The 13,529-nt window shown below is 37.8% G+C and overlaps 1 protein-coding gene across 1 annotated transcript in view; it reads left to right on the forward strand.

Annotated features, from left to right (window-relative positions):
- The window catches only part of LOC145765112 (E3 ubiquitin-protein ligase MSL2-like), a 36,199-nt gene extending 24,944 nt beyond the window's left edge, over positions 1 to 11,255 (forward strand). Inside the window, exon 4 of the mRNA XM_082576865.1 lies at positions 10,340 to 11,255. Coding sequence (XP_082432991.1) covers positions 10,340 to 10,436 — 97 coding nt within the window. The 3' untranslated portion in view covers positions 10,437 to 11,255. The remainder of the gene's footprint in view (positions 1 to 10,339) is intronic.
- Positions 11,256 to 13,529: the final 2,274 nt, after the last annotated feature.

Genomic DNA, 13,529 nt, shown 5'->3' on the forward strand with positions numbered 1-13,529 from the left:
TATATTCAAGGCCGTATTAAGGGTTTATGGGGCCCTGGGCTGAGCTGAAAGTGGGGGCCCTTATCAAGTGACATTTTTTGCTAAAAAAGGTTATCGATCAATGACACTAAAAGCATTTCTCAGCAGCTGGGGGCTCTGCCTTCAAACCCAGAGTTGTGTGTATCGTGTAGTTGGTACTGTGCTTTTGCTGCGATTGGGATCGAAAAAAGCGATTAAACAAGAACATTATTTTTAGAACAACAAAATGACATAATTTGTTCAATGCTGACTTCATTAGAGGGGTGCAAACTCTCAAACTTACCCGAGCGACCCGAGCGCAATACTCTCAAACTTACCCGAACTTACCCGATTCTCTAGGTAGGCTACGCCACTGTTCTCTAGTTGTCTTTTTGAAAGCAAAACCAATCATTTTAGAGCAGATCAACAAATGTTTCCATTTGTGAGATAGGTTATTACTGTTCAAAGTGAACTTGATTCTTTCTCCACAATTTTTAGTGGCAACATTTTCAATACAAATTGCTAATAGGCGATTGTTGATAGATAGCCTACTGTACGATAACATGTTCATTTTGTGCAATATACTGTTCAAAACAAACAATATTGTCCCAAGAAAATTGTGAGGAAAAACCTAGTTAATTTTCAACAGTACAGTATTTCTTCGGAAAAGATTCATTTTCTGGTTGAAAAGCAAATTTTGGAATGACAATAAACTTTTAGTGCCTGGTGTGAATGGTGTCGAATACTTAAACACAAAACTGTTGAGATACAGAGCGATCAAAGTAAGCTTAATCGTTTCACAAAAACACTAAACGTTTTGTTTTTGGCGCAACTTTACGTATGAACTGTGAATTGTTTGTCAGCTTCACACGATAAAAACAAAATCATATTCATAGGAGTAGGCTATAGGCAGGGCCGGATTAACCATTAGGCTAATAAGGCTATAGCCTTAGGCCCTGGAAAAATTCGGCCCTCAATTATTTTTTTAAGGTTAAATTTTTGTAAAGCTGGTAGTGATACAGATCCAGTACAGTAGGCCTACAGTTTTTGCTTAAAAACGAATGACTGAGTTGAGTCAATACATATGAAGAGCCCATTTCCAATACCACGTAGGCGCCACTTTTATCGAAATTGAGTTTAGAGCAGGGCTTTTCAACCGGGAGCCGTTTGTCGGAGGGTTGCGAGGCGCTTGAAATTCCAGTGTATTGTTTTCAATTCTTTTTTGCCAGAAAAGATTAAAAACTGCGTTTTTTCGCAATTGAGCGTTCCTCTACTTGAGGTTATTATATCGTTTAACAACGCTATGGTAAAAAAGCAAAATTATGTAGAATCCTATGCAAAATATAGATTTCTCAGTATCGTTTTCAACGGCATTAAAAAAATTAGTGTCGGCTATTTTGGAAGTTCTTTTAGCAACATGTGCACGCATTGACAAACTTGATAGCCTAGTTATACAGTATGTCTCACTGAAATTGATTTAAATAAATCCATAAAAGATTGCAATAAACTCAACCGGTGAAAGTGCGAAAACGTAGATTATTCTCATTATTTTTTCCCTATAATCTATCTATCCAAGCTTGATAGAAAATGGAAATAACAATCGGAGGAAATATAATAAAAGCCGTAGGCCTAACAACATCGCAAAAAAACGTTTTTCGTTTCGGAAGTATACGTTGGAACAGCAAAACTAAACATAACGGGATGTCGGCATGAATCGAATTTGGTAAATTTTGCATTAAATATGCTTTTGTTGAATACTTTTAAGGGGGGTCGCAAGACTCCATTGATTGCACTGAGGGGGTCGCGGTGGAAAAAAGGTTGCAAACTCCTGGTTCAAAGTGTCATTAGGTAGAGTATTGCCATAGGTAGCCTACCTACTATCGAGTTGTCACGAGCTTAGTTGGCGGAAAGCGACGAATGGAGGTTTGATCATAGTGCTGTTTGCTTATGGCGTCATAAACATTTGTCATGTTTTAGATCAAAAAAAATTGTTTGGAAAAGTGGATTTTATGTTGCTGAAATTTATAGCGACTTAGCTTAATTATTACGGTAACTTGGTTTGCCAACTAAGCATTTTTTGTCGTGATGTGCTTGGATGGGCGATGCCTTAAACAAAGTATTGTTAATCGCTTAAAGTCAAAACATTTGGCCCCCCAAAAATTTTGGGCTGGCTACGCTATGGGGTTGGGGGGATGTCAATTCAACTTTTTTTGTATCAACAGTTGTATCTTTGAAATCACTGAAGCTACGACTACGAGATTTCTTGACTTTTCCTAAATATTATTCAGCTACAGCATATTAAAATAATTTCAATAATTTTGATCAAATACATTATCTTTTAATATAATACGGTATTTTCAGCACCTACCTCAACCTCAACATTAAATAATAATCACAGCTGGACTAGTTTTCCAAAGTTGGAACGAAAACAAACAATAGCGAGAAAGTAGATTAAGTCTATTGTTATCAGACAGTTTTCTAGGAAAACTGTAGGCCTACTAATCCGCTATACAAGTGCAATTCTTCCATTGTCTGCAGGGAGGAGCAAGGGATAATTGCTTTATCGCATTAGCCTAACGCGAGCAAAAGCTTGGGCTGGACTTTCTATTGTACACCAATTGGGACTTTGATCTTTTAAGCAACTAGTCGATTTTGATATTGTTCAGTCGATTTTTGATATTAATCCGTCGGTTTTGATATTAAGCGATCGATTTTGATATTAGGCAGTCGATTTTGATATTATTCAGTCGGTTTTGATATGAAGCAGTCGGTTTTGATATTATTCAGTCGATTTTGATATTAGGCAGTCGATTTTGATATTATTCAGTCGATTTTGATATTAGTCAGTCGATTTTGATATTAATCAGTCGGTTTTGATATTAGGCAGTCGATTTTGATATTAGGCAGTTGGTTTTGATATTATTCAGTCGGTTTTGATATTATTCAGTCGATTTTGACATTATTCAGTCGATTTTGATATTATTCAGTCGGTTTTGATATTAGGCAGTCGATTTTGATATTAGTCAGTCGATTTTGATATTAGTCAGTCGGTTTTGATATTAGGCAGTCGATTTTGATATTAGGCAGTTGGTTTTGATATTATTCAGTCGGTTTTGATATTATTCAGTCGATTTTGATATTAGGCAGTCGATTTTGATATGATTCAGTCGATTTTGATATTAGTCAGTCGGTTTTGATATTAGTCAGTCGGTTTTGATATTAGTCAGTCGATTTTGATATTAAGCAATCGATTTTGATATTAAGCAGTCGATTTTGATATTAAGCAGTCGATTTTGATATTAGGCGGTCGGTTTTGATATTAGTCAGTCGATTTTGATACTGTTCAGTTAATGATGTAGTTGTATTAGATAAGGTCTTGTGCAGTCAATGTGTAGTTTCTGTTGCTGTGATAATAAGTTGTATGTTCTTAAAGTATTTGATGATATATGTCATTGTGCGATGTAGATGCGTTGTTGGTACTATTGCGGGTGATGATCTTATGATACTGATTTTGTTCTTAAGCCGAGGTTGAGTTCCTTCCAGTGGCGATATTGCTACGATTGTGTGATCGTTCCAACAATGAAGTAAATCAAAGCAAATGATATAAATGCGACACTGATCTATTTCTCTTGTTGATTTTCTGGCGCGTTCCCATAAAGTTCTACAGAACAGTGTGTTGTATTATTTTATGCTTCTCAGCCGTCTGTGACTGACCCATTTCGGGTCTGCTACTATTCGGCGAGTCCGATTCGACTAGTCCGATTCGGCGAGTTCCCTATTCGGCGAGTTCCCTATTCGGCGAGAGCCCTTTTCGGCGAGTGCCCTATTCGGCGAGTTTTTGAAATTTTTGAAAGAAATTATCGGGTACCGTAGCCTAATTATAATTGCCGTTTTTACATCGTTTTAACGTCGCTAAACGTTGAAATCGTGCAGAAAGGAATAAAAATAAAATGTTTGAACTATTAAATTAAAATTTGTCATGTCAGTTCAGTTGTTTTTCTTTCTGATCATGATATCAAAAACAATACACGTCAACATAGCAAAGGTGTAGAAAAAGGTAGAAGCGACAAAACGCGAACGTTAAAACGTGCTTGTGACCGAAGTAAGTTATTGAGTTGAAAGAAATTTGGCACGGTCGCAACACTTTCAGAAAAATTTAAGATATGAAGGAAAATAAAACAAAGAAAATGTTACAAAAAAAAATTCATGTTTATGTCTATAAGTTAGTACTTTTGAATAGTTAAAATGATTAGTCTGGATCAACAAATGTGTGGCCTACAGCTTGGATTGAAAGGAAATTATCGGGTACCGTAGCCTAGTTATTCCGACCTGCAAAAATTTGTTCCAAAAACACAGTTCATTTTTACATTGTAGTAACAGAATGAAAAGGCTAAACAAATGTGTGGCTTATCGTTTTAACGTCGCTAAACGTTGAAATCGTGTAGAAAAGGGAGCTTTTGCTGACTAGGATACTTTGAAACTGAGAAACATTCACAGAAGCCCTACGATTTGTTCCAAGAACCCATTTAACATAACATTTCATTTGTACATTGATTCAACGTCTGAATACATTATCTTAAAAATGCAACGTATCGTAGGGCTTGTGTGAATGTTTCTCAGTTTCAACGTATCCTAGTCAGCAAAAGCACCCTTTTCTACACGATTTCAACGTTTAGCGACGTTAAAACGATAGGCCACACATTTGGTTAGACTTTTCATTCTGTTACTACAATGTAAAAATGAACTGTTAGGCTAACTGGGTTCTTGGAACAAATTTTTACTGGTCGGGATAACTAGGCTACGGTACCCGATAATTTCCTTTCAATCTAAGCTGTAGGTCACACATTTGTTGATCCAAACTAATCATTTTAATCATAGGCGCCTAAGCCGTGGGGGCCAGGCCCCCACGCATATTTCCGCGTGGGAGCAACTTTTTATGCTGCATTGATACATAAAACAATAGATGAACTAGCGATCGGCAGCAGGAAAACATTTTTAAATGCAAACCGCAACAGCTTCGCGATAAATAATCACTTGAACGAGTAGCGATGCTACAATCCCACCCCAGACAAAAAAATCTGTCATTTTTACGTTGATTTAACGTCTGCAGACGTTGAATCAATGTAAACATGACTGATTTTGCTGCCTGTGACATAGCAAAAATCTACCATTTTGCTTCGATTCAATGTCATCAGATGTTGAATGCACCCAAAAATAACATAATTTGCTACGTTAACGCAGCGTGCGTTTAGCTTAATGCGCTTACAAACAGACTCGCTGTCGCTTTCGAAAGTCGAAACCTCTGCAGAGAATTGTCGCGGCAGTGAATCGCTTGCTGTGAAAATGAACTTGAAGTCTCGGCCCGAGGTTACCATTAACCAACGTAACAAGGGCTGGTACAAACCGCATTGCGCACAGTCTCACAAGCGGCATAATCAACACAACAACGGACTCGCGCAAACTGCATGGCGCACACACGTCCGTTGCCAATTGCCATAGAAACCCGATCAAAGGCGGGGAATATGCGCATCTTTTGTTTCATCTGCCACACGAAAACGGGCGTATTACAGCGAATTGAAACTTGAAAGCTGGTCAGTGGTCAGCCATAAGTTGCGATATTGTAGTGAAAAGGGAGCAATGTCAAGTCGAAAACTTAATCAAACGTCTCTCTGTAACTATTTTTCAAGGGCTGTTTAGGGATGTCAGCAACTTTTAAATTTATTTACACTAATACACGTCAACATAGCAAAGGTAGAAGCGACAAAACGCGAACGTTAAAACGTTCGCGTTTTGTCGCTTCTACCTTTGCTATGTTGACGTGTATTGTTTTTGATATGATGGTCAAAAATAAAAATAACTGAACTGACATGACGAATTTTAATTTAATAGTTCAAACATTTTATTTTTACTCCTTTCTGCACGATTTCAACGTTTAGCGACGTTAAAACGATGTAAAAAGGGCAATTGTAATTAGGCTACGGTACCCGATAATTTCTTTCAAAAATTTCAAAAACTCGTCGAATAGGGCACTCGCCGAAAAAGGCTCTCGCCGAATAGGGAACTCGCCGAATCGGACTAGTCGAATCGGACTCGCTGAAACGGGCCATTCTGCTCATTTCAAAGGTTAAAGATTTTATATGTAAAATGGCAAAACAATTGATCCAGCATGTGACGAGGCCAGGCAACCTGACAGAGGTATTTCACTTTTTCTCCAACTCTCAACCAAAACTTTTCGTTTTCGTGTTTTTATTGACGATCTCAATGCAAATCAAAAAGTTCTGCGCTCACAAAATTTGTTTGGCAGTCCCAACCTGTTGACAGACTTAAAGCTTATGGAGATTCGTTCAATTGTGCACTAACGGTGGATAAACCCTGGCTGCATTCTTAAATACTACACCAATCACTAGGTCAAATCTATGGTGCCGTCCCGTCAAGTAAAAGTTCCTTTTTAACTGTACCTCCTGCAGGTGACATCTTCCCTTCCTTTGTTCTGCGTTGACTGTTGGAGAAATTTGAGACCGTTTCAGTCCCTACCGTTTCATACCTTTAAAAAACACTGGACATACCAGCTAATTATAACGTTTTTTTCCCGATTTGCAGCTCAGTTTGGCACCTTTAATTATTTTAACCTACTTTTTATTGTTACCTTTTAGCCAATGTAAAAAAGTGGTAGGGTGGTCAGAATTTTTTTGGTAAAAATTCAATGTCGAGTGTCTAAGTTGCATAATTTCAGTTATTTTTTTGAGGTGTCTTTGAAGCGCTTACTGGGGGCACCAACATTGCGGTGGTCTGTGGAAAGCTCTCCGATTAAGCTGGCAATTACAGACGCTCCAAGATCATCGTATTCGGAGAGCTTTCCACAGACCACCGCAATGTTGGTGCCCTCAGGAAGAGCTTCAAAGACACCCTAAAAAAATCGCTGAAATTTTGCAACATAGACACTCGACATTGGATTAACTTTGCAGAAGATAGAGATGCGTGGAGGCTCACTGTGCATGAGACCTTCTCCAAGTAGGCTATGAAGAAACGCGTATCACCAACCAAGAGGAAAACCGTCGCAATAGACAAAACTGACCGGATTTTCCATCATCACCGGTGGTAGGCTTTCACGTTATCGTTGCGGTCGCGCCTGCCAGTCACGCATTGGACTTTTTAGCCATGGGAGGGCTTGCAAATGACGTGATTTTTAAACTGCTATTTTCATTCCGAAGTACTGCCATATTATCAAAATTACATATTTTCAAAATTGTGGATTTACATTAATTGTCAGTGGATGGGCATATTAAGCTACTTTGAAAGTAACGCGTTACCGCTACCCTACACTTTGCCAAAAGAGCGGCGCTACTCGTTGCCAGTCGATGAAAAGTAATGTGCTACTGCTAACGTCCATAACGAAATTTACCAAACAAAACCAGTCGCAAAGTCGATTTGCAAGCATTTAATGTGCGCTTTAATGTGCTTAACCAATAATCATATGGATATTCCAATTACATGATTTTACGGTTTGGGTATCACATGCAATAAAACGGTTTCTTTGATTAACCGATTTCCTCTACACATCAGGTCGTAAATGCTTGTATTTTCTAGCAATTCCGCATTCACCTAAAAAGCATTTAGAGATGACCAGTGCTCCTGCTACAAGATGATATTTTTTTATAAACAATAAACATAGTCAAATTGCATGCGCGCATCAACTTGATGGTTGTCTCTTTCAACCCTATCCATACATAAGCATGCATGGTCAATCAGAGAGGTTGCCAATTTTAATTGGAAGCACGCACAAAGTTGGTAACTGTAGTTGTGCAGGGTTTTCGAAGTCTGAGAAAGACAATGATTATGTAATGTTCTTTCACAGCTGCGCAACAAGGCACTAGAACATCACAGCGTTACATTTACGGTAGAAACATCTGGTCTTCTGTTTTTACAAGTTGTTATTTACAATTACATGTGGTTTAGGGTGTCCCATTTTTAGGCGACTTTTCAGGAAAATTAGGTTCGGGTCAAATTCTGAATGGATTTTCGTCACTGATTTCAAAAATGACGTTATTTTTTCATTATGTCGTCATCTTGATGTGCCAGCTAGCGGATTTTTGTTATTTTGGCCTTATCACGAATATGGCAAGAGCTAGAGACTTGGAACTTGCGCCAAAATGACCGGAAGGGACGATTTCCTATTTGCTGTCAATACAATATGAAACGCTAACTGCCACAGAAAAGGAGTTATTTTGAAAAAACATGTTTTGCTCATTTTTGGACAAAAAAATGAGAAACACGGCAATTTTGCTACTGTGACGCTTTTATTTTGGTTAAGTTGCTGTGCTGCGCCACATTGTTTAACACTTAAGTACAGTGGTAGTTAGTCTAGCATATTGTATTTACAATTGATTATATACCTCAGCATTGATTTTTACATGCATATTGCAATTACTAATACTGTACTAGCTAACTTTAAACCCTTAATCATTTCGTTCAAAGATCTATCAAACAAAACCACTATTCAACAACACAACACAGTTCAATGGGATTATTTATCACACCATACTGTGCAAAGCAGCACAAATGCGCAAGTCTGTTTTGGCCAAATCATCTTGGTCATCTCGAATCAAGCCGTTCACAACGAACGCGTTTCAGTCTGCCAATAAAGCGCTCTGTTCCTCCATTGTTGTTGTTGATCATACGCAAAAACACTGATGGAGATGAAAAACATGCAATGCGTGGAGCCATCTTACTTTCTTCGGAGAAAAAAATCACTTAAGTTGTCACGCTTCAAAAGCGTCTGCTCGATATCAACGTTTCTTGGACAACTTTTCTATCTTGCCGCATCAGCAGCAAAAGGCGGAGCTTCAGCGTGGAGAACTTAAAGCAACGTTTTCAGGGCTCAACCATTGGGATGAATGCTTAACGAAATGTTTCAGAACAGCGTTGAATACTGGTTCATCCACAGATTTATATGCAAGTAATAAATCTCTTGTAAGCAGTACCAATTGAGGGACCTTCAGCAGCGGAAGGTTTAAGATGGATGACTAAAAATGCTGGCAAAGAAACACAAACAATAAAAGAAACCATACGTTGAAGTTTTGGGATATTCTGAGGCCAAACACAATGCCCAAAAATCAGCAATCTTAAGTAACCACTCGCTGTTGTTATTCAACGCGCATGGGACAACCTTTCTTGACGATAAAAAAGTAGGGGTTTCAAATTTCCTGGAACATTTATCACTAAATGAACTGCCATAGCAAGAAGACACATATGGTCGCTCCGAAAAGATGAATCTTAGCTTCTTTCTTGTGCTCAGAAAACCATGAGATCTTGGCTTTTAAATGATTTGCGGCTATAGCTGTGATGAAACTTTACAATATTGTCGGATTTTCAGATGTTGGGGCTTAAGTTTTAATATTTTCTTAATTATGTTCATCAAACCACCATCTTTGTATGCATTAGGGCCTTTCACTTTGCCTTCCAAAAAGCTTTTTGCGTGTGTAAAATAAATCTTATTTACATGGAAGAGACATTCAAGAGTGTGTACCGCTACTACTACCAGTCTACTACTGTACTTAATTGCTAAACAAGGTGGAGCAACTTAACTATCGAAATAAAAGCATCACTGTAGCAAAATTGCCGTGTTTCTCATTTTTTTGTCCAAAAATGAGCAAAACATGTTTTTTCAAAATAACTCCTTTTCTGTGGCAGTTAGCGTTTCATATTGTATTGACAACAAATAGGAAATCGTCCCTTCCGATCATTTTGGCACAAGTTCCAAGTCTCTAGCTTTTACCATATTCGTGATAAGGCCAAAATAGCAAAAATCCGCTAGCTGGCACATCAAGATGACGTCATAATAAAAAATAACGTTATTTTTTAAATCAGTGACGAAAATCCATTCAGAATTTGACCCGAACCTAATTTTCCTGAAAAGTCGCCTAAAAGTGGGACACCCTAATTGTGGTTGCTGCATAGTATTAAATTCCACTTTGGTTTTGTAATGTTTCACGAAATCTTTGACGTCTAACTATCTCTGACTAACTGTCATACCCAAACAGATAGCTTTATTTGAATCTCAACAGGTACTCAGATTGCAGCATTTTTTTTTGTAAACGTTTAAACATTTTCTGAAAATAATACTGGGTTTCTGACCATCGAAAGAATTTTTTTGCGAGGTCGCATAATCGCCAATAATTGTGTCGCTTGCAAATAGAGACATTTCGCCGAAATTAAGATTGTAAATTAATTTTCAACGTATCGAGTCTATGCGATAAAATGGCATATTATGTTATAGTAGTTTTCGTAAAAAATGATTGCCTACTTTCGAGTTTTATTTGATTAAATTTTTCTTTTGTTCTAGGCATTCGAGAAGCAAAATTTCAAACAATGTGTTAAGTATTTCGGTGGGCCAAGTTCTGGAAGATGGAATGAAAGTTGACCAAGTTGTTGACCCGTGACATGTTCGGCGTCTTGAATTTGCCACAAAGGGACGAGAGTGGAGTACGAACAAACAAATGTGCTGAGAAAGGAAACATTTTTCTCCAGAACCGAAATCTTGCTGAGACTAACCGAACTTCTGTTAAAGAGCCGAATTTTGAAAAATCCACGTTCAGCAAGCTTCGACGAATGTTTTCCTCGGGTGTTAATTTGGAGAATTTTCTTTTTTTGTTTCATCACTGGAGTAAATTATTTGTGTTTAAAATCCAACGATGGCATACAGTGGGTTGTTTTCTATGCGTTAACGTTTTTATCGTACCTACAGTTGTGACAATGCTGATATAAGTGTCCTGGTAAGTGCAGGAAACTAAGTCCACATGAAATGGCATTGTTTGGTGGTATGCTGAAACAATTTTATATTTCAAATAAACTACCATTCTTTGTTGGATGAAGCTTTATTTTATGCAAGGCGGTTTAAAACTGGGCAAAGTCACCTTGGAAACATTTTTGCTTTGCGAATCGTAACGCTGCATGATTGATGAATCTTCTAAACTCTGGCCCATTTTTGTTTCAAATATGTTGATCAAGTGTTATTCTGTGTCTGCTGATAAGCAGATTCTATGACATGTCGCCCACTACTTTCCAGCGCCAATCCTTGATCAAGTTAGCAATCCAGGGTGCTCATGCCTAATGAAAAATGATTTTCTCGTGTAATCTACTTCACATATTGAATGATATATTTGCGAACTGTGATTGTTTTCTTTATTATTGCTATATCCGTTAGTGATGTCATGGGTTGAAAAAATCTGCCTGTGCTGCACTACAAATGTATGCTCTCACACCGTAAAGTTTGAAAAAGTGTCAGACTGCGGCCGCACCACAAAGAAATCTGAAAGCATCACAATGTACTTGCACAAGTGCAAATAAGTGACATGTTTATTCTTGCAACTAACCTATCATACCCTAAATTGTTTAAGCAACGTTAATGCCTGCGTAAAATAATGATAGTTTATGATGACATAGGCCTAATGTTGAATAGGAGCTAAATACCTTGCACTCACACCACTTTACATCAGGCATGTGCAACTTTTTTTGCTAGCGGTCAAATACGAAACTTTGAATGGTAACTCTGGCCGCGTCATGTCCGACGAGATTCTGATGCTTTTCCTGAACATAGTTTTTGTGAAAGTTCACTAGATCGTTTGCATCAAAGGCTCTTCTTGTGTCTTGAGTGAAGTTTACAATTGTTGAAGTGTTATTGCGGGGTATTATTTCATCCATTAGGTGCCGCTAAATGGAGAACAGTCCTTAGAATTCGTTGCTCAAGCGCATAGCCCCAGATTCGAACCAGCGCCGCTTAATCTTGAAGCTTCTTCGTTTACGAAGTCACGCGCTAACCAACTGAGCTATCGGGGCGGACTACTCATGGTGTAGCATATACAATCAGCCGATAAACGTAGTTCAGCAATAAACAAACCCTCAGAACTCAGCAGACAATCAAGACTCAAGGCAGCCGGGCAATAGGTCAGCACAGATTACGGACAAGCATACAGATTAGGATTACGGACAAACAGTTTTATAAATGCAGCACAACAATAAATATACTTCATTACAACAAAGTAGCACATACTTTCAAAATTACACCAAATCTCTGATGGTGTACAAGAAAATTTTTCTACACCAAGTCCTTTTAAATTACACAATTTTTTCAAAATTGGTGTCGTCTGGAACACCATCTGGCAATGCTGACTGTGATTATAACGAATTAATATTGATTACAAATGAAAAAAGGGAAGAATTCTTTCTAACGCCGCAAAAATTCTATTCATTTTCGATGAAATTTATAGAAAAACATTAAATCAGCATGACTCAGATCTTGGTGGGGGGAGGGGGCAATTTCAGTGGTGCCCTTTTAAGGTCATGTAAGCTACTGCATATTTTGCAATAAGCTTATAACAATTTCTGCTACCGGTATTCGCTTTTAGCCTAATTATAATCTTTCATTTTTGCCTTGAAAGAATATTTAGAACACAAAATTCTGTATCACAGTAGGTTACATCATTATAACATTGTTTGATGCCCTTCTGTGCCATTGTTGTTTGTATAACGGACACTTGTATCATCACTCTATAATGAGCTGATAGATGAGCATTATAGCTATATCTTATTTAAAAAAAGCCTTTCAGCAATAAAAGTGCTCTTTTTTCATAAACCTGCCCCCCCCCCCCCAGTCAAAATTCGTTCCGGCGCCCCTGGTCATCAGATCCGTAGCCTACCCGATCTGGTAAAGATTTGCTGGTCTACTGGTTCAGCAAATTCAAATAAAAGTCTCGCTTCGAAGCTTTTGAAACATTTGATTCCATTAGGAGACGCAATATTATAGGCTACCAAAATTTCAGATAAATTTTTCAAGGGGTCCACAACTGCTTCAAAGGGGTCCGCCAAGACAAAAACTTGAGAACCACTGATCTAGCCTACTATTTTGAGCAGGGTTGTCAGATTAGTTGTAGCCTTCCCTTCCAGATTGCATGCCAGTTTCATTCTAAATTATTCCAAATATATTCTAGACATTTCATTTTAAGTCTAAAACAAAATACCATTAAATATGCAGTGTATGTTGTAGATATACAATAAGTAGTGGTAAGAATCTTTATGTTGAAATGGGCCTCCAAGAATTTACTACTACGAATTAGAGTTCACTACAACGAATAGCATTGACTGTGCTGCTGTGCAATGAAATACCAACTAATATGATTAAAATTACATAATCCGTATAAAAGTCTTCGATATCAAAACACAGTATGTTCATCCACAGCTACACAATATTAATATGGACATTAAATCTCAAGTCCCTCTGCCACTCAGGTCTATATTTTTGAGAGTACACTTTCTTTGGACAGTAGCGTAGAGCCATATTCTTCCTACAATAAACTTCACGTACGGTAGGCTACCCTTGGATTTTTGAACTAATTTTTATCTAACTTCTTCAATGCAACAAAATATGAAAATCAATAAATACTCAACAATAGCTACTGTAACAACCTAAAAACATAACAGACTAAAAGTAAACTTAACATACTGTAGGCTACATGGAAATATAGCCCAGTGCTAGT

Source organism: Aplidium turbinatum, chromosome 2 (assembly GCF_918807975.1).
Source record: "Aplidium turbinatum chromosome 2, kaAplTurb1.1, whole genome shotgun sequence".
Classification (NCBI taxonomy): Eukaryota; Metazoa; Chordata; class Ascidiacea; order Aplousobranchia; family Polyclinidae; genus Aplidium; species Aplidium turbinatum.